The 18,233-nt window shown below is 55.4% G+C and overlaps 2 protein-coding genes across 4 annotated transcripts; one reads left to right on the top strand and one right to left on the bottom strand.

Moving 5' to 3' along the window:
- Window positions 1-74: 74 nt before the first annotated feature.
- Window positions 75-9,377, bottom strand: TAF1C (TATA-box binding protein associated factor, RNA polymerase I subunit C). 3 transcript variants are annotated; one of them, XM_037040286.1, is made up of 16 exons: window positions 9,249-9,377; window positions 6,784-6,922; window positions 5,659-5,740; window positions 5,349-5,446; window positions 5,184-5,273; window positions 5,017-5,090; window positions 4,156-4,394; window positions 3,900-4,016; window positions 3,692-3,809; window positions 3,533-3,604; window positions 3,231-3,366; window positions 2,911-3,054; window positions 2,088-2,262; window positions 1,864-2,001; window positions 739-1,784; window positions 75-705 (listed from the first exon to the last, which is right to left on the bottom strand). In XM_037040286.1, exons 2-16 carry the CDS (start codon window positions 6,919-6,921, stop codon window positions 649-651), a joined length of 2,724 nt encoding a protein of 907 aa, XP_036896181.1. In that variant the 5' UTR covers window position 6,922; window positions 9,249-9,377; the 3' UTR covers window positions 75-648. The 3 variants fall into 3 exon arrangements, with proteins under 3 accessions (XP_036896181.1, XP_036896183.1, XP_036896182.1); XM_037040288.1 differs by lacking the exons at window positions 5,017-5,090; window positions 5,349-5,446; window positions 5,659-5,740; window positions 6,784-6,922; window positions 9,249-9,377 and adding an exon at window positions 4,502-4,722 and having other exon boundaries at window positions 5,184-5,235; XM_037040287.1 differs by lacking the exons at window positions 5,349-5,446; window positions 5,659-5,740; window positions 6,784-6,922; window positions 9,249-9,377 and having other exon boundaries at window positions 4,502-5,090; window positions 5,184-5,205.
- A 3,023-nt stretch (window positions 9,378-12,400) lies between these two features.
- ADAD2 (adenosine deaminase domain containing 2) lies at window positions 12,401-17,028 on the top strand. Its single transcript, XM_037040330.1, has 10 exons — window positions 12,401-12,869; window positions 14,422-14,562; window positions 14,832-14,942; window positions 15,032-15,157; window positions 15,257-15,407; window positions 15,493-15,660; window positions 15,786-16,018; window positions 16,119-16,362; window positions 16,663-16,783; window positions 16,871-17,028. Exons 1-10 carry the CDS (start codon window positions 12,428-12,430, stop codon window positions 16,973-16,975), a joined length of 1,842 nt encoding a protein of 613 aa, XP_036896225.1. The 5' UTR covers window positions 12,401-12,427; the 3' UTR covers window positions 16,976-17,028.
- The last annotated feature ends 1,205 nt before the right edge of the window (window positions 17,029-18,233 follow it).

Raw genomic sequence — 18,233 nt, 5'->3', positions numbered from 1 at the left:
CCTGGCCTGCTGTGGAACTTCAAGTGGGTGTTTTCCTCGCAGGCGAGCAGAATCTTCCACCATAGCCACAAAGCTTTGAGCAAGTGAACTTTATGCATCAGACACCAAAAACTACGTAAGTGGACACCTCCCAGTCCTAGAAACTGTATCACTCAAAACCATGTTCAAGTGATGTTTATTCAGTTCCGAAAGGCAGGTCCAAAACATCTCCCTCATGGTAGAAATTGCTCAACACACACAAACTAGCCCACGGCAGCTCACCAAACCAGCAGCTGCTCAGTGTCCCGTTTCACTGTCTTACCCTGTCACTGGGGACACAGCCTGCGTGAGCTGGAGCTCACAGCCTGACTGGAGCCCCTGCTTCGAGCACAGCGCTGCTCCTGGAGGGACCCTGATGACAGACCTTCAGGTTGGGACTGCCAGGTCTTGTCATCAACCTGCCTTTGTTAGTATCTGCAGGCAAAACAAAGTGCAGGAAATTCCTGTCCCTCCAACTTGGCTCCACATGATCTGTGCATGTCTCCAGCCACAGTGGCCTTCGAGAAGCAGAGAAGCCTGCATCCTGTTCCCACAGTTTCAGTCACAGAAGGCACAGCTGGTCCAGGACCAAGGGCTCTGAGGAGGTGGGGGAGCAGCTTTCTCAGGCCCTCAGAAGCCCATTCGGGGCTTCTTCCGGCGTGGCTGTGAGCCGGAGAGGACGGGGGCTCTGTGACATGGCTGTGAGCCGGAGAGGACAGCCAGTTGCCCGGAGCGGGTGGTACGGAGGCTCGAGGTCTGGGAAGAGGGCATGGCAGCACCCCCCGGAGTGTCTCTCTGGAGTGACGGTTTGGCTGCACAGTCCTGAGAGGCCTGTTGTCTGCAAGGGGTAGTCCGGATGCTGGATGTCTGGGAAGGGGGCACAGTGGCACCTCTCAGGGTGTCCCTCTGGTGTGGCAGCTCAGCTGTACAGTCCCGGAGTGTCTGCTGCCTGGAGGGGGTGGCCTGGATGCTGGAGGTCTGGGAGGGGGGCACGGGTATACCTTCTGGAGTGTCTGCTTGAAGAGGTAGCTTGGCCATATAGTCTCGGAGAGTCTGCTGCCGCTCTGAGGGGATGCCCCGGACCCACAGATCCTGGCTCAACTCCTGGGAGGGCAAGGTCACTGGGAGCTGAGGCCTGGACACAGGGGACATCCGGTCGGGGCTGTGAGGGGGGCTGGTGGCATCTGAGAGGTCCAGGCGGCCACTGAGCGAGGAGAAGGTACTGGACAGCTGCATCCGACGCTTGTGTCGCTTGGGCTGTTTCCGGGACCCGGAGCCCCTGCCCTGCTGCTGCTCCCACCAGGCAGCCACCGGGCCTTCCCAGGCTGCCTCCAACCGCTCACTGAGCTCATCCCTGGGGCCTGGCTCGGGGGCCGGGGGCGGCTCTGCTGTGGGGAGCGAGCCCAGGTCTCTCTGATGCAGCAGCCGCCCTTCGGCCATGGCAGCCCGGAGACCCTCTGGCACTTTCTCCTCGACCTTCTGCTGCTCCTTGAGACCCAGCAGATGGCGGTGGGAAAAGGTGGGTGCAGCCCACACAGGGGGAGCCAGAGGCACCTCCAGGAGGGCCTTCAGCCACCTGCGGCAGCAAGAGGTAGCTTGGGGGCTCCAGGAGGCTGTGGGGGTATGGAAGTCGGACCCGGGGTCTTCGGGGGACCAGGAGTCTTCCTGAAGATGGAGGCGCTGGTGGAAGACATCGCCAGCTGCTGAGAGTTGGAGGAGTGACAGGACTGGTGTGGAGGCCGAGGGTGCAAGGGTGGCGACCAGACCTGAGGATAGGAATGACAGTGACCCCAAGGCCTGTTGGGGTGCGAGGCCCCCCAAACTCCCTCCCTTACCGCAGCGTACCTATAGTTGGTGCTTGTAGACGTTCCTGCAGCCGTTGCTGATTCTTGGGCTCCAGCAGGGGGAATGCAGAGAGGGACTCGCTCCGGGAAGGGAGAGACTGGGGTGGCCCTGCCAGCCGGGGCATGGAGGCCCCCTCCCCTGGAGGGAGGACAGACAGCTGAGGTCCCGTCCAGGCTCCAGCCCTGCCCACCTCCCTCATCTCCCTGCCCTCGCCAGACCCTCACCTGTGATGTGCAGCAACTGCAGCTGCCCACCATGGCCTCCAAGAAGCAGTGGCCTCGGGCAGCCAGGGCGGGGTGGAGGAAGCAGCTGGGCCAAGAGGGGAGCAGAGGGGAGGCCGTGGTCCCACTTCAGCATGGGCACCAAGGGGAGGCGTTCATCGACCAGGTACAGTGAGAACTGGGGGCCCAGCAGAAATGAGAAAGGATGTGACTGAGACAGGGAACAATGGTCTGATGATATCCACTGGCCCCATGTGGCTCTCAGGATGAGTCCAAAACCGAGTGGTCAGGCACTCCTTGACCAGCCCTGACCACCTCTTCACCTTCAAGTGCCCTGCCCCGCCCAAGAGGTGCTTCTTCAAAGGGCAGAACCCTCTCTCTCAACCTGATGACCGCAACTGGGAGAAAGGATCTCAGGGGAGGTGCAGAGGAGTCCTGTCACAGAGAAACCCACCTGGCTCCCCCTAGCCTTCTCCCGACTCACCAGACCCTGGGATCCAGGCTTGAGACACACCTATTAACACCCCGGGAACCCTCAGACCTCCTGCCCTTCCCTGAGCACACGGGGAACTGTCCGGCTGTGCAAAGACCGCCCTGCTCCCCTACCCCATGCCTTTCCTCCTCACCTGGAGACCCCCACTGGCAGCTTAAAGCCCTGCTCAAATGGCACCCCCATGAGGCCATTCCCACCTGCGGTCAGCATGTTTCGGCCACAGACTTCAGGGTTTTGTGATTCTCATTTCACCTGCAGTTAGTTGTCCCAGGACCCTTTCCAGTAACCAGCTGAAACAGTGCCAAGGGACAGCAGGGAGAAGGTGTCACTTACCTGGGTACAGATGAGATGGAGTGTGGGCTGCAGAGAATCAGGGCCACACTCCCGCAGGTACTGGGTTAGCAGGACACGTTCCCCCTTCTGACATGACGCTTCTGCACCCGCACGGAAAAGCAACAAACCGCAGCCTGGTGGGCCCTGGGGGAGAAAGCTGGTCAGCCCTTCCATAGTCCGAGGTCTGGGGCACCACCAAGCCGTGGGAGTCTCTGACCTGTTGCTTCTCATGCCCTGGAGGACATCCCTCATGCCAGCCCCCACCCCGTGTTATCTGCTCTGTCCTACTGCTAAGCCTATGGCAACCTGCCACCTCTCACCTGAGTGTCAATAATTTTCACTCCAGTGCGGTCGCCCACAGTCAGCACCCGAGGGTGGGCGGTGAAGTCGGCCCAACGCCAGGGAGAGGGGTCTCGAAACACAAGGGTCTCAGGATCCTTGTAGATCTGCTGAAGCCTTGGGGAGACAGGGAAGCCGTGAGTGGGGAGATGAGCTGAGGGGGTTGGGGAGGACACAGGGCAACCAGGCCCTGGGTCCAGGACAAGCTGTGTGGGGAGCGCAGGCTGCAGTCTGGGGGGAGCCGTTTGTGGAGGTGAAGGATTTTTCGGAAAAGGGGCATTACCCATCTTGGGGTGTCCACAGGCAGACGGCTCCTGAACGGCTGCAGACAACCAGCTCCCCGGGCAGGTGAGGGCTACAGGGCATAAGTGTGATTAACATCGGGCCACCCCCTCCTCCCATGCCTGTCTCCTCGCCAACCAGCCCGACTCGGCCACCTTACCTGAGGTTGACGCCTGTGGCCCCCTTCTCGACCTGCAGCACCTGGAGAGGGGAGGGCTGCCCCTGTTTGCTGACCTTCCATAGGGCACAGTGGTAGTCAGAGCGGACAGCCAGCAGAGCTGAGGAGGGGATGGTGAGGGTCAAGGTCAGGGTGAGGGTCAGGCACCAGGTCAGTCAGCAGGGGAAGGAGGTATATCCAAGGGCCTTACATTCTCCCTGCACCATGCAGGTCACCACCTGCCGGACAGGTCCCCGGAGCTGGATGTGGCCAGGTTTTCCAAGGATCCGAGGGTCACCGCTTGGGGTCAGACGAACCTCTTGGAAATCTGGGCCCCTTGCTAAGGATACACACAGGACCTGATCACCGCAGGGCCCCCCAACCTCCTGCCCTTCCCCTGGACCATGCCAAGAGTCTGTCCTCCACCAGAGGGAGCCGCTGGAGTTCTGCCCAGCAAGAAAGGATACACAGCCTGTCCAAGGCACCTCCTACAGGGTAGACCAGCTGCCTGACCCGGGGCGTCCTTCCGGGCAGCCAGGCCAGCGCGCCTCCGGTGAAAGCATCATCTAGGAGCAGCTGCTCCCACCGCATCATCAGCTCCTCATGCAGCAGCTCTCCCAGGAGGTTTGACACTGACCTGCCCAGGATCGGGTCCCCGAGGATGGAGAACCGGCGCTGTTGATGGCTGAAGTAAGCCCAGGGACACCTGGGAACAAGAGGATGGCAAAAGGGACAGGCTGTAGCACTGATGAGAAGGAGGACTGGGTACCATCCCCGGGGAGGCCGGGTGCAGTGGACACACTGTTAATCTACCTAGAATTTCTTCCTGTAGGAACCACCCCACCAGGGGCAGTCACATGACCCAGACCCGGCCACTGGAGTACTCCATCACCCTGGCCACAGTGACCGGCTCACAGATGGGCAGGACACCCAAGCCAAGCCAGCAACACCCTTTCTGGGACTTCTGATGGTGCCTCAGGAAAAGTCACTGGCTCTTTCCTTGGACTCATAAGCCATCTTGCTGCACTTGGAAACTGTGTAGAAATTAAGCCAGGCAGAGGCAAGCAGATGAGAAAATAGAGAGACACAGCCCTGTTTCAAACACCATTTAAAAACCTGGATGCAGCCATGCCTGCAGCCCATGAACTGAAATTCCCTTTCCCCCTCAGACCAGTGGAGCTGGGAGGTCAGTGTGAGTAACCTGGCTCATGACCGCATGGGATGGGGAGCAACTGTAATAGAAACCTGGACCCACCCATGCCTGGTTCTTGCCACGTGCCCACTGCCAGCTAGGGCTACCACCCCATCCTTTCTCACTAGCCACTTGCCCCCAGGGCTGATGTCCACCGAGGTCCTGGAGTATCCTCTTCACATTGACCACTGTCTTCTTCTTAGAGTAGCTCTGCGTGGAAAGGCCTTGTCAGGCGTGCACGCCCCTCAGGCTCACCCTGATGTGAAACGGGAGCCCCTCTCCTGCCTGACCAGGGTCACTCACCCGCGCTCCCTCCAGTTTGAAATTCTCCAGCATCAATTTCCCTAGGGGTGCAAAGGCTATGTCTCCATGGTCCCACAGGAACCGGCTGAACTGTGGGAGGAGAAGATACCAGGTCACTAAGCATAGCCCCAGCCACATGGCACTGTCCATTGTGGGACCTCTCACCTGCTCAGTAACATCCAGCACAGCTTTGGGCTGTCTCCGGAACTTGGGACCTCCCCGGAAAAGCAGGTCCTGGGCAGTCAGGCCAGGGTCCCAGGGATCTGAGGGACGAGTGCAGTTGGGGAAGGAGTCTGTCCCAGAGCCTGGAAGGGCCCAGAAGTAGGGCCCCATGTTCCAGGTGACTGGACATACCCAAGGACCCTGGGGGTGGAGGGCATTAGCAGGGAGAGGGAAGGTCTCAGGGAAGGGTGGAGGTGAGAAGCAATGGGGGAGCAGCTTAGAAGAGGGGGCCCCCCAGGACCAACACCCTTACCAGGACCAGGAGGCAGCAAGGGAAGGGGCCCAGGAGTGTCCGGTTCCCAGAGCAGGCCCTTGACCGAGTGTGGCGTCCCATTCTGCAGAAACACAACCATGGACACAATGTCACAGTGAACACACTCCAGGACAGGCGCTGTCACTAGCACTTCTTTTACTGATGCATTCGATCCTCACAAGGAGCCCACTGAGTTGGTGCGATGATTGTTGTAACTGTACTGATGAAAGAATGGGGGTACAGGGAGGTTGTCACTTGTCCCAGGTGACAGCCAGTCCACTCTTTTGACCTCCAGGCTGCACGGGCTCTCAAAGGAGCCCTGCACCATGACCAGCCACCCTGAATCCTACCTCTCACTTCCACTCAAGACCCCACGGTCACTTATTCAGGGCAACTTCAGGCCACCCCACTCCCCACCGCAGGGCTGGGGATGGCACAGTCTAAACTCACAGGGGTTGGCAAGCCATGCTCCCTGAAGGACTGATCTGACTTCAGCCCTTCCTTGTCAAGGAAGCCCCACGGCTCCCCTCCTTCACCCCCACCGTCTCTTTTAATGTTCTCACCCACTTGTCTCTGCCTGCAGGAACCCTTAGCCAACCTGTCTGCAAGGAGCAGCGACATGGCTGAGGCTTCCAGGGAAAGAGCTGATATCCTTCCCATCCTAGGAGGTCTCCCGCCCCTCCCCACCCCATCCCCACTGCGTCTTTCAGCATACTTCTGGTTTCGCTCGAGGCTGTTATCCCACTTTGTAATGATTTTGTCTCTGGGGCTGCTCACTGGTCTATTCCCACTCAATCTAAGTTCCGCAGGGGCAGGGATGGTATCTGACTTGTTCACATTGGATTCCTAGGGCCTAATGAGGTATCTGGCACATCGTAGGGACTGTCCAGTGAGTATCTTTTGAACAAACAGAGGAAGGAAAGTCTGAGGGAGAGAGGCAGGAAGAGCAAGCCAGACCACCTCTGTGGGTGGTAGGTCATCCCATGGACCCCAAAGGAGGGGATTCTGGCTCAGCCCATGTCTTAGCAGATACACCACTCTGTACTCCTGCTAGCTGGTGTGAATGCTAGAAAACAGTGAAGGTGCCCACCCCAGAACCTCCAGGGTTCTCCCCACCATCCTCACCTCAGAGGTCTGGGGCAGGGACTCTGGAAGGGTCAGTGCATCTCTCCAGCTGCACATGAAGGACATGTCAGGGACATCGCTCAGTCCGAGGGGGCCCGTCATAAACAGCGTGGGACGGAGGGAGCTGGGGAAGTCCATCCTAGAAAACAAGACCCACACATCACAGTGGCCTTCCAAAGGCCTGAACCTGACCAACAGCCCCCAGAGTCCCTGGGCGAGACGTGCCCTCAGAGGAGTATACTTTCTTTGAAGAAGCAATCAATAAAGAACAGATGAACATACAGCTTCCTGCCTGATAATAAGTGCTATATTAAAACCAACTAACTACCCATGGGGGAGGGGATGGCGGTGGACCAAGGGTGTGGTTTTGGGAATAGCTAGGGAAAGCCTCATTGAGAAGGTAGAATTTGGCACAGCCTGAACCTAATGAGGCAAAGAACCAGAGACAACTAGGAAGAGGGTTCCTGGCAGAATGAATAGCAAGTGCAAAAGTCCTGGGGCAGGACGTGTTTAAGAAACAACTAGGCCATAGAATGAGCGAAGAGGAGAGCGGTAGGGAATAAAGTCAAACAGATGGTGAGGGATCAGTATATTATAATTATAATACACTCTCAGATAGTATAATTACATATTTTATAGACTACACAGGCCCTATACTCCAGCCTACACTCTCAATACTAACTCAAGTTCCCCCAAACCAGGGACTGAGTCTTGTCTTTTGAGTATAGTATCTTCCAGAAAATGCACTGTGTTGAATAAAAATAAATTTAGTGAAAGGGCTTTGCCTACTACAAAGTGCTCTAGAAGTATAAGTAGCACATTATCCCTCTTTATTTTATTAACGGCAAAAATAATAGCACTGCTCACTTACTGCAAACAAACACCTGCCAGGCACGGCACTCCAAGTTCTATTCTCCTATTCTCCCAATCTGGCGTTGGGGAAACTAACGCTCAGGAAGGAGCCACCTGCCCAAGGCCAACAGCTTGATCCCCTGTCCGATTCAAAGTCCAAGTCCTGCACCACTTCTCTCAGGTGCATCCAAAATCAAACACTCACATTAGGGTCTTAGCAAGCACAAGTCTTTCCCTTTGGCCACTGCATTTTATCAGTTTATTCTGTAAGCTCCACACATCCACGTACCCTCACGACCATGCAAAACACCCGTCGCACAGTGGCTTCGTGTCAAATGAATGAATATGTTTCCTCAGCACGTCAGCCTCATTCTAACTGTGGCTTATGTGTACAGACTTATCTCCCCCGCCAGACTGCAAGCTCTCTGGGGGCCAGGACTGCATCTGATTCATTCCTGAGCTATGGGTGTCTGGCTGCTGCTGTCATTCTCTTTTCCACAACCAGGGAGGACAGTGGCAAGAATGCGGGGGCGGGGGGGGGGGGGCGGGGGTGCTCAGTGAGTCCCTGTGAAAAAGTGCCAGGTGGCATAGGACTGATTGTACTGAGTGCAAGTTCAGGAGCAACCAAGCCTCCCGGAGAGGGCTGCATCCCTGATAAACCAGCACGCACACTCAAAAGTTTTTAGTTTGTCTCTTGTTCCTGGGCTCCAATCACACCGACCTCCTCTAGATTCTTCCTCACTGTGCTTTTCACCACAGCGCCACTTCACACTATCTCTCTGCTTCGAATGAGTGCCAAGGCCCTTCTTCCTACCCACCTACAAAATCCTACTCCTCCCTCCAGCTTTCAATCACGAAGCCTCTCTGTTTCCCAGCCCTGCCCTCCCACAACACCCTGCATGCTTCCTCCAGAACACACATGCAATGTGTAACTACATATTTAAAGATGAAGCTGTTTGATTAAAAGCTGCTGCAATAGTCCCCATGGGAAAGGTACCTGGTTTATCCCTAATGCCTTGGTATTTGCTACATCGTAACAGTCAGTACAAGTATGCTGAAGGAACAAATCTAGGACTAAATGAAGAAGAGAAAGGAACCTAACAGACTCTGAAACAAACCCAGGCAGTTTGAGAGTACAGGCGGAGCCTACAACCTCAGGAAATGCCCTAGGCAAGGCAGCCTCAATTTCCCAACCTCACCAGTGGCTCCCCAGATCTCTTCAGGCCTCCAAGGGTGCATTACTGCCACGCAGAACACGGCAAAAAATGAACTTGTCGCAGCAGATGGGCCAGGGGATTTGGACGGTCCCTCCCCTCGCACACCTACTCGGCCAAGTCCTCCGTACCCTCTTCTTCCCATTCCACCTCCAGGTCCCAGAATTTCAGCAGCAGAGGACTCCCATCAAGCGCTGCATACCAGACAGCTGCTGCCACGCTCTGTATTTGTCGGATCCTCACCATTCCACGAATTAGAGGCTAACAACTCATTCTGCAGGTGTTGGGTGACTTGTCCCAAAGCCACACAGCTTGGAGCCGCTGGACCCACGCAGAGAGCAGACCAGAGCTCTCTCCCAGCACCCCTCCGCCTGCCCTCCAGGTGGCACAAGCACTTACGTGACCCAGGCCTCGCCGTGCCCGCCTGGAACATGGACCTCCGCTCCGACCCTCGTGACAGGAGCCCAAAAGCAGCACTCTAGCTGCGCCAACCCTCGTGGATCACACCCACAACAGCAGTTAACAGACTTCCGGGCTGGGACGGAAAAGCTCCCGGGAAGGCAAAAGGTGCCGCCTCCCAGCCCGACTACAGGGGCGCCCTACAGCGCCACCTCCTGGGTGGAGGGGGAATGGGAGTGGAGGCGGTTCCCTGGGCGCCAGAGATAGAAACTTAAGTCCCTATTGTGAAGGCCTCGTTGAAGGGAGTTCTAATTCCACCTCTGCTTAACTAACTTCCTATTTCGCATGATTCTTGAGTATTAAATGAATTCATTCAACAAACACTTACTGAGCACCTACTATGTGCCAGACACTGTATTACTCAGTAGGAATCTTAATGATTGTCCTTACACCCTATAAAGCAGGCTTTGCAAGCAGAAGTCCAAGTACCCCTGGGAGTCATTTGGAGAGCATTTTTCAGAAGTGGAATAAGCACAGTCTGCATCTCCACGGTTTTGGTGAAAATATACTAGAAATATATTTAAACTTGTAACTAAAAAATTTTGGGATAGTTTTTCAAATTTTTTCGGGTATGTATGCAAAAAAAAAAGACCATTATTAGTTTCCTTTTCCTGCTGTAACAAATTACCACCAACTTAGTGGCTTAAAACAACACAATACTGTGCAGTCTGGAGGTCAGAAGCCTGAAGCGTGTCTCACTGGGCTAAAGTCAAGGTGCAAGCGGAGCTGTGTTCCTTGCTGGAGGCTCCAGGGAAGAATCAAATATTTTTTAAAATAATCATTACATTATTAAATTATTTTTAGAGAGAGGGGATTAGAGGGAGAAACAGAGGGAGAGAAACATTGATTGGTTGCCTGTTGTAGGCACCCTAACTGGGGACTGTACCTGCAAACGAGGCATGTGCCCTGACTGGGAATTGAACTGGTGACCCTTTGTTCAGCGGGACAACACCTAACCCACTGAGCCACACCCATCAAGGCTGTTTTTGTTTCCTGCCTTTTCCGGCTTCTGAAAGCTGCCTGAACTTCCTGGTTCACAGCCCCTATCATCTTCAAAAGTCTTCATTGGCTAGTTGAGGCTTTCTCACCATGCGGTCTCTGATTCTGACTCTTCTGTCTCCCTCTTCCCCATTGGTGATTACATTGGACCTACCCAGATAATCCAGTATAATCCCCTTATCCTAAACTCAGCTGGGTAGAAACCTTAATTCCACCTGCAACCTTAATTCCCCTTTATCATAGGATATAACATATTTATAGGCTGTGGTAATCAGATCGTGGACCTCTTCAAAGGACCATTATTTTGCCTACTACTCTTAGGAGACACCCATCCAGACTCTGCACTGGGAGGCCAAGTCCATTTCTTCCTTCTCTCCTTTTTCTAAACAAACTGTTATGTTTCCTTTTGTTACTTACATATATTTAACATGCAGTAAAGTGCACAGGTCTTAAGTGTACAGCTCATTGCACTTGGACATTCATTATAAACCCACATAATTTTAAAGCCCAGGACAGAGAGCATTTCCATTACTACAAAAAAGTCCCTGGGGCTGCTTCCCAGTTAATGCCCGCTTTAAGAAGTAACCACGATTCTGAGTCATTACCATAGATTAGTTTTGCCAGCTCAAGAATGTAATGTAAATACAATCATGCAGAAGTTATTCTTTTAGGCTGGCTTTTTTTTCATACAACATGCCTATGAGATTTACCCATGTTGTACATATAACAGTAGTTTGTTTTTTTCTTTGGTACTGAGTAATGGTCCCTTGTATGACTGACTATATCTCTATCTGTCCATGCAACTTCCTGTTGGTGATGTTTCTGGGTTTGGAAACTCTGTTCAAATCACTTTGTGGGTACAGACAGCCGTCATTTCATTTTTGAACACCTGCTTTGCTGGCATTCTTCTCCTAGGCCCAATTCTGCTCTCCAAACCACACTCCAGAATCAGAATTGTTCTCCCTGGTGCTTGAAACGCTTGGAAGGTTGAATCTACCTTGCCCCCACCCCCGCTCTTCCCAAGTAATGCATTCCTGGTTCCATCACCTCCTTCTCACACGCCTCAGCATCCACATGGCCACCTTCCTGGTTAGCACTGTCAGACCCAAAGGCAGCAGTCTGCGGCAAGGGACGAGTCTTACAGACTGTGGACTGAGTTATTAGCCCTGCTTTCCCATTCTCTGGCCCCACGAGACTCCAATTTTTGGCCCCCTTCAAGTGCATCATAGCAGGCCACATGTAGATTGTCTTCATCCCCAATCTCACCTTGTTTTGTTATTTCTCCTTCTTCTTTCCTCTTTCATCTTAAAGGATTTGTGATGTAGTATTTTTATGAGCCAAGTCAAAATCCTTTTTGAGGAGAGAAAGAGCAAGGTACCGAGTGTTTAGTTTTGGCTAGAGAGCACTTCTGGTTGGCTTCAGGAAGGCATACAGTTTACAAGTTATTCTACATGGTATTTTTGAGAGAGAGAGAGAGAGAGAGAAACCGAGAAACTTATTGTTCCACTTATTTGCTCATACGTGCCCTGACTGAAAATTGAACCCACAACCTTGGTGTATCAAACTGATGCTCTAAGCAACTGAGCTAGCCAGCCAGGGCCCAGTTCTATGGTTTTAAAATGTAGATCCTAAAGACGCTGTGGGGCTGCTTCCATTTAGAACACCTTCACTTACCTGATGAGGATCTCCAGGCACAGCTAACTCAGGTAGGCTGCTGGGATGGCTGTGGTTTCAGGGAATTCTTGAGCAGCAGCGAGGTACGAGGCTGGATTTGGGGTCCCCAGACTCCTTTCCCAGGACCGGCACAGGGCGGAGTTCACTCATACCATCCCCGCCCCACAACCCCTGTCCCGGAAGTGGGATGTGGGCCAGGTGACAACTCTGTCCACAGCCGGGCGGTGGCTGTCCAGAAGACTGGCTGTCCCTTTGGTCGAAAGCACTGTCTGCCACAGCTCTAAGGGCTCTCATTGGCCAATGGCACGTGGGGGCAGGGGGCGGGCTGATCTCGCCACGCACATTACGCTGTACCACGTGCTCTCCACTTGGGAGCTGGGTGGTTGGTGTAAAACGGCTCGCGCTGTAAGATCGGCCGCTGTTCTATCTGATTTTTGCGTGCGGCCATGGCTTCTGCCAGCACAGGCCCAGGAGCCGATGACAGTGGCCGCAGGAAGCCCCGCCTGGCGGCTTCATTGCAAATGAGTCCGAGGCGTCCTTCTGCCAGCCCTGGCCAAGATCCCAGGCAGCTTCGACCTGTCCCCAGTGTGGACAGTGAGGGGCGTGGGCAGGCCCTAGCCTCGACTGTGGGGGACGGTGGGCCCTTGGTGAGGGCCGGAGTTGGAGTACTGGGGACAGCTCAGGCACCAGGAGCCTTAGAGGGACAGATGGGAAGGTCCCCGAGGGTCTCTCTCCCACCTACAGGGCCCGCTGGGGACTTCCCGAAGGTGGCCGCACAGCTGGGCCTGCAACTCAAAGATCTGCCGCCGGATCGGGCCGTGGCCTCGCTCACACAGTACATGGCCAGTCTAGGAGTCTCCCTGATCTTCCGAGAAGACCAGATGGCAGGTGAGGTCTAGTGGCCGGGGACGGCAGCATGTCCCAGGCTAACCCCAGATCAAGAGGGGGTCCATGAGCTGGGCCCGAGCATGGGAACTGAGGCAGAGCCCCTCTGCTGCTTAAGGTAACCCCATCCACTGTTTACGTGGGTAGGTATGGTTTTCATTCATTTATTTTTATTTTGACAATTTCATAGTTTGAAAGAACTCCCATAAACTCTTCACCCAAACTCTTCATTTAACATTTGCCACCTTTGCTTTGTGTGTATCTCTTTGCCCATTCTGTGTATTTATCTATAGGTGAATATCTACATAGAGTTTTTGAACAATCTGAAAATTTAACATCGACATGATATCGTTACCGGATTACCATTCACATTCCGATTTTGCCAGTTGTCCCAGTAATGGCCACTTCTTTCCAAACCAACACAAACCAACATATTTAGCTGTCATGCCTCTTTACTCTTCATTTATCTGAAACATTTCCTCAGTCTGTCTTCGCCTTCGGGGTGTTGATGTTTTTGAGGAGTCAGGGCTAGTTGTTTTGTAGAATGTCCTTATACTGGGGTTTGTCTCTTTCCTGAGACTTGGGTTCAAGATGCACGTTATTGGCAGGCACATGTGGGCCGTAAATCCCACCAGGATGCCTGTCATCTGCCTGTCCTACCACTGGCAGTATCAGCCCGGAGGGCCTGCCTGGGGTAGCGTGCGACAGGTGTTGTTACTTTCCCTTTGTGCTTAATCAGTCATGGGGGGAGGTGGCATCTGGAGGTGGTGTGAGCATCCTGTTACCCCTAACACCATCAGCTGGTTCTGTCTGTGCGTGGTTTGCTTTTGATGATTGTCAGCAGATTCAGTTATTGCTGTGCTAGCTGCTGCGTGTTGGCTTTTTGGTACCAGTCTTCCTTCTGTGTCTGCCAGCTGCATTCTCGATGCCCTTTTAGAGTGGGTGAATCTGGGTGCCAGCGGGCAGTGCTGAGATGGGCGTTCTCTTCCAAAACGGCAGTTCTTTTGGGAGACAGTTGAACAGCAAGTACCAGCAACTACCATGAACTAAACTAAGTTTATGCCCTTTGGCGAAGTGATCCCAGGTCCAGGGTTTTTGGGTTTCATGTCGTAAGTGACACCTGAAATGATAGCGTGTGGTAGCCGAAACTTTCAGACACAAAAGAGAAATGGAGGCGTGTCTGTGGAAAGGCAGCAGGTGCTGTGTGCTCAGTGCCATTGTCCTGAGAACACTGCAGCCCTGGAATTGGGTCCTGGCACCACCAGGGCACACCGTCTGCCCTGCGTGTAGCCTTTAGGAAAGGGGGTCTTACAGTCCTGTTTCAGAGGGGTTTGTGAGGACTCTCTGGCTCAGTACATCAAGGCACGTGGTGGGCCCAGGGTGGGAGTTAGCGGTCTCTGTGCCTATCATTTCGGCCATCCCGGGCTTCAGAGGGTGGGAGGAAACGCAGCTGAGCTGCCCTGGCTCAGGTGGGACAGCCGTCGTGGCCCTCCTAGAGAGGGCCCATGACGGACATGATGTACAGGGCACCACTTCACGCCCCCTCCTTCCCTAGACCCCTGCTGCCCCTTCTCTGTGTGGGCAGAACTGGATGGGGTGGCCTGTCCTGCGGGCACTGCCAACAGCAAGAAGGAGGCCAAACAGCAGGCAGCTCTCTCTGCCCTCAAGTACATCCAGAGTCAGATGGAGAGCCCAGGTAAGGGACCACGTAACCCACGTGACCGAGACCAAGTTGGGGCTGAAGCCCTGTGTGCATGTGTGTGAGCAGGGTAGGTTGCTGCAGAAACCATCTGGGCATTAGGACTGATCCTGCAGGGAGCTAGAGAGGGGGGTGTGGGCTGACCCTTGCACTAATGTCCTTTGAAGCCTGCCCATCACTGGGGCAGGAACTGCTAGAGGGGCATCCCGGAACTGGTTTCTGGAAGGTGACCCCATTTAACAGTGGAACCTCTTGGTTTCCTGAAGGACAAAAGACAGGAGAGCAGACCCCAGCATCCATGGCGGCCCACACCCTTGCCTCTCTTCCAGAGCCCCCAAAGACCCCCAGCAGGCCTCCACGCGGCAATCTGAATGTAGGTAGGTGGGCCCCTGTTGATCCGATACCCGTGGTAAGAGGAGGGGCACAGCCTGTGGGGCCCCCACCTCTGCCCTCTCCTCATACGCAGAGAACATCCTGACCCATGAGCAGCGCTGCGCAGCTGTGGTCAGTGCTGGCTTTGACCGCCTGGTGAGTGAGACCTCACCTTACCGGGCCTGTAAGGGGACTGTGGCTGCCGTCATCCTAGAGAGAGGTAGGGGTTACCTTGCCAACACCCCTCCCCCAACCTCAGAAGGCCCTTGGTTGTCCCTTGCCGTACTTAGGCCACTGTGTCTGCTTTCTCCCCTTGCAGAGGTCCCAGGTGCCAGAGGCCATGCCAAAGAGGTCTACAATCTGGTGGCGCTGGGCACAGGCGACAGCAGCTGTGCTGGCTGGCTGGAGTTCTCAGGCCGGCAGCTCCATGACTGCCACGGCCTGGTGGTTGCACGCCGGGCCCTGCTGAGGTGAAGGGTAGGCTGGGTGGGTGCTTTGTGGCAGCCCTGCTCAGGACGCGGCATCTCCCAGTTGCTCCCTCCTTATCTCTCTTAGATTCTTGTACCGGCAGCTCTTGCTGGCAACACAGGGTGGCCCCAAGGGCAGGGAGCAGTCCGTGCTGACCCCCCAGCCCGGGCCTGGGTTCCCCTTTGTCCTCAAGCCCCGGATCTTCATACACTTCTACATCAGCAACACCCCCAAGGGAGCTGCTCACGACATCTAGTATGTGGGGAGCCCCCTGTGGGGTCTCTTGGTGTAACAGATTGGGAAGGGCAGTGTCAGGTGGGTTCAGAAGTGTGGCCCTGGCTCTGGTGTCCAAGGTTCTGCCTCCTCCCCTGCCTCTGCAGCCTCCCACCGCCATCCTCAGAGGGTCGTCTCCTGCACGGCACCCCCTTCCGCCTGCAGGCCCACATCCAGGGGGAGCTGAAGCCTGTGTGCTTCGTGTCCCCCACGATCCGGGACACCCACGTGGGCTGCCTCTCAGCCAGCGACAAGCTGTCTCGCTGGACTGTGCTGGGGCTGGGTGGTGCCCTGTTGGCCCACTTCCTGCCTCCCCTCTACGCCACCAGCCTTGTCCTGGGTGAGGGCCCTGAGGGGCACAAGGGTGGAAGGCGGGCTCTTTGTGGTCTGCAAGAGAGGGTGGTGACTCAGACCTTGTCTTGCTCCTTCCACTTCCACAGCTGACCCCTGCCACGATCCCCCCACGCTGAGCAGTGCCATCCATACCCGGCCCAACCTAGACAGGGCCTTGGGGTCATGCCTGCCCCCTCCTTACGCCCGAACCACACTACACCTGTTTTCGGGCCCCGCTGTGGCTCCTTCAGACCCCACCTCCAACAGCTGCCATGATGTGAGCCTCAACTGGAGCCTGGGGGATGCTGATGTCGAGGTTGTGGATGTGACTACCGGGCGCGTGAAAGCCGAGTGAGAAGGGCCTGTGGGAGGGATGATGGCAGGGCCTGGTGGTGAGGGGCCCCATCTCCATGCCTATGGGGTAAGAGTGTGCATCTAGTCCCCAGCCTGGGTTCCAATCCCAGCTCCGCCTCTTACATCCATGTGACCATGGCCAGTGCTGCTGTCACCTACACCATGCCCCGCCCATGACATCCCCTGAGATCATCATGGCCTGTGGGGCGGGGGGGCGGGCGGGGAGTGTGGTGCAGACGTGTTAGTTGTCTGCATTCTCCCTCCTCTGATCTTTGTGTCCTTTCTCTCCATCTCCAGTGCTGGCCTAGGGCCTCCCTCCCGCCTCTGCAAGGCAGCCTTTCTCCAGGCCTTCCGCCAGGCTACCCAAGCTCTGGGGAAGTCCCACCTCCTGGCCTTGAAGACCTATGAGGAGGCCAAGGTCAGCTCCTTCCCTCCCCTCCAGTCCCCTTTCTCCTGCACCCCCAGCAGACACCCTCTCTTCACCCCTTCTCATCTCCGACCCTAGGCTGGGCCCTACCAGGAGGTTCGCCAGCAGCTGTCCCTCCTTCTGGAACAGCAGGGCCTGGGGGCTTGGCCCTCGAAGCCATTGGTGGGCAAATTCAGAAACTGAGCTGAGCTGGACCCCCTAGAGAAGGGCCGTTTCTGGGGAAGGGGGAGAGGCGGTTGGGAGAGAATGGTGGGTGCACAGGGTGAAGTTGGAATTGGAGGGAGGGGCCTGCTGGCGTGATGGAAGGATGGGGGCTGCTGCAGATCTAGGCTTGAATAAAGAAACTGCAGACAGGTCATTCTGTATGTTCTTTGCTGTTTGGCGGGGAGGGGTAGCCTGGAGCCCTTTTGTTTGTGGAGAGAAAAGCCCAGGCATGGCCAGCTGTTGGCTGCATCCCCTCCTCGCAGCAGCGCTGCACGGTTCAGGGGAGGCTGAGGCTGTGTCACGTTGGGTCCAGGCTGTTGGCAGTGGGCGTGGGAGCAAGTCCTCTTCCGGTGTGATGGAGGCTCCGACCTCGCTTCCTGTCCCAGGGCTCCACCTGGGACCCCCTACTCTGGTTGAGGAAGCTCTGTGGGTGTGAGCATCCTGTGTTGAAGGGTCCCTGGATGGTGTGAGCATTGTAGTCCCCAGTCAGGAGCGGAGCAGGGCCCTGGGCCGACAACAGCCCCAGTCCCTGCCCTTAAGTGTTGGGGACCGCCCTGCCTGGTGTCAGGAATTGTAAACCGTCTCCCATGTCTAAGGCCGTGAGCGACCTCCGGAATGCGAGCCACTGAGGAGACAAGGCTTGTCTCTGGCAGCAGATGCTGCCCCTGCTTCACCTCCCTGCCCCCAAAGTGTGGTCGGATGGTCAGAGACAGGTGAGACCCCTTAGAGGAGGGGCAGCCTAGGCCAGACACGATCACTTGGGAGACCACCATTGAAGGACTTGGGGGGCTGCGATAAAGAGGGAGTGATGGACCCTCTCCCCCAGGGTGTGATGAAGGCCAAGTCCCCATGTCTCTGGAAGAAGCCCTTCCTGGCTCTAATCCACTTAAGCCTAAAAACCTGTGATGGGGAAGGCGGGCTCCCTGGGTAATTAGGCCTGAGGAGGAATATGAGAAACCCTGTGAGACCTGCTTTATTTAAGAATGTTTTTAGTTAGATACGGGCCCGAGCAGAAGAAGAGTTATTGTTCCCAAAGGTCTTGTAGCCTTTTAGCTGACAGGCCCTGATTTAGAAGAAGCCCTAATGGTTCTTTGTGTACTATCTACTGTTTACTGCTTGACAATGGTTAATAAGCTGTATCTGAACTACTGTGCGAAAATCCCAATAAAAGCGTGACTAGGCAAGAGTCAGCGCGTGCTCTCTCCCCTGGTGAGAGAGTTGCCCGGCTGCTCCAAGC

Source organism: Sturnira hondurensis, unplaced genomic scaffold, assembly GCF_014824575.4.
Source record: "Sturnira hondurensis isolate 20B ecotype Veracruz unplaced genomic scaffold, ASM1482457v3 Scaffold0002597, whole genome shotgun sequence".
NCBI classification, from domain to species: domain Eukaryota; kingdom Metazoa; phylum Chordata; class Mammalia; order Chiroptera; family Phyllostomidae; genus Sturnira; species Sturnira hondurensis.
The sequence above is the reverse complement of the archived record's forward strand: the minus strand, read 5'-3'. Positions and strand labels throughout refer to the sequence as shown.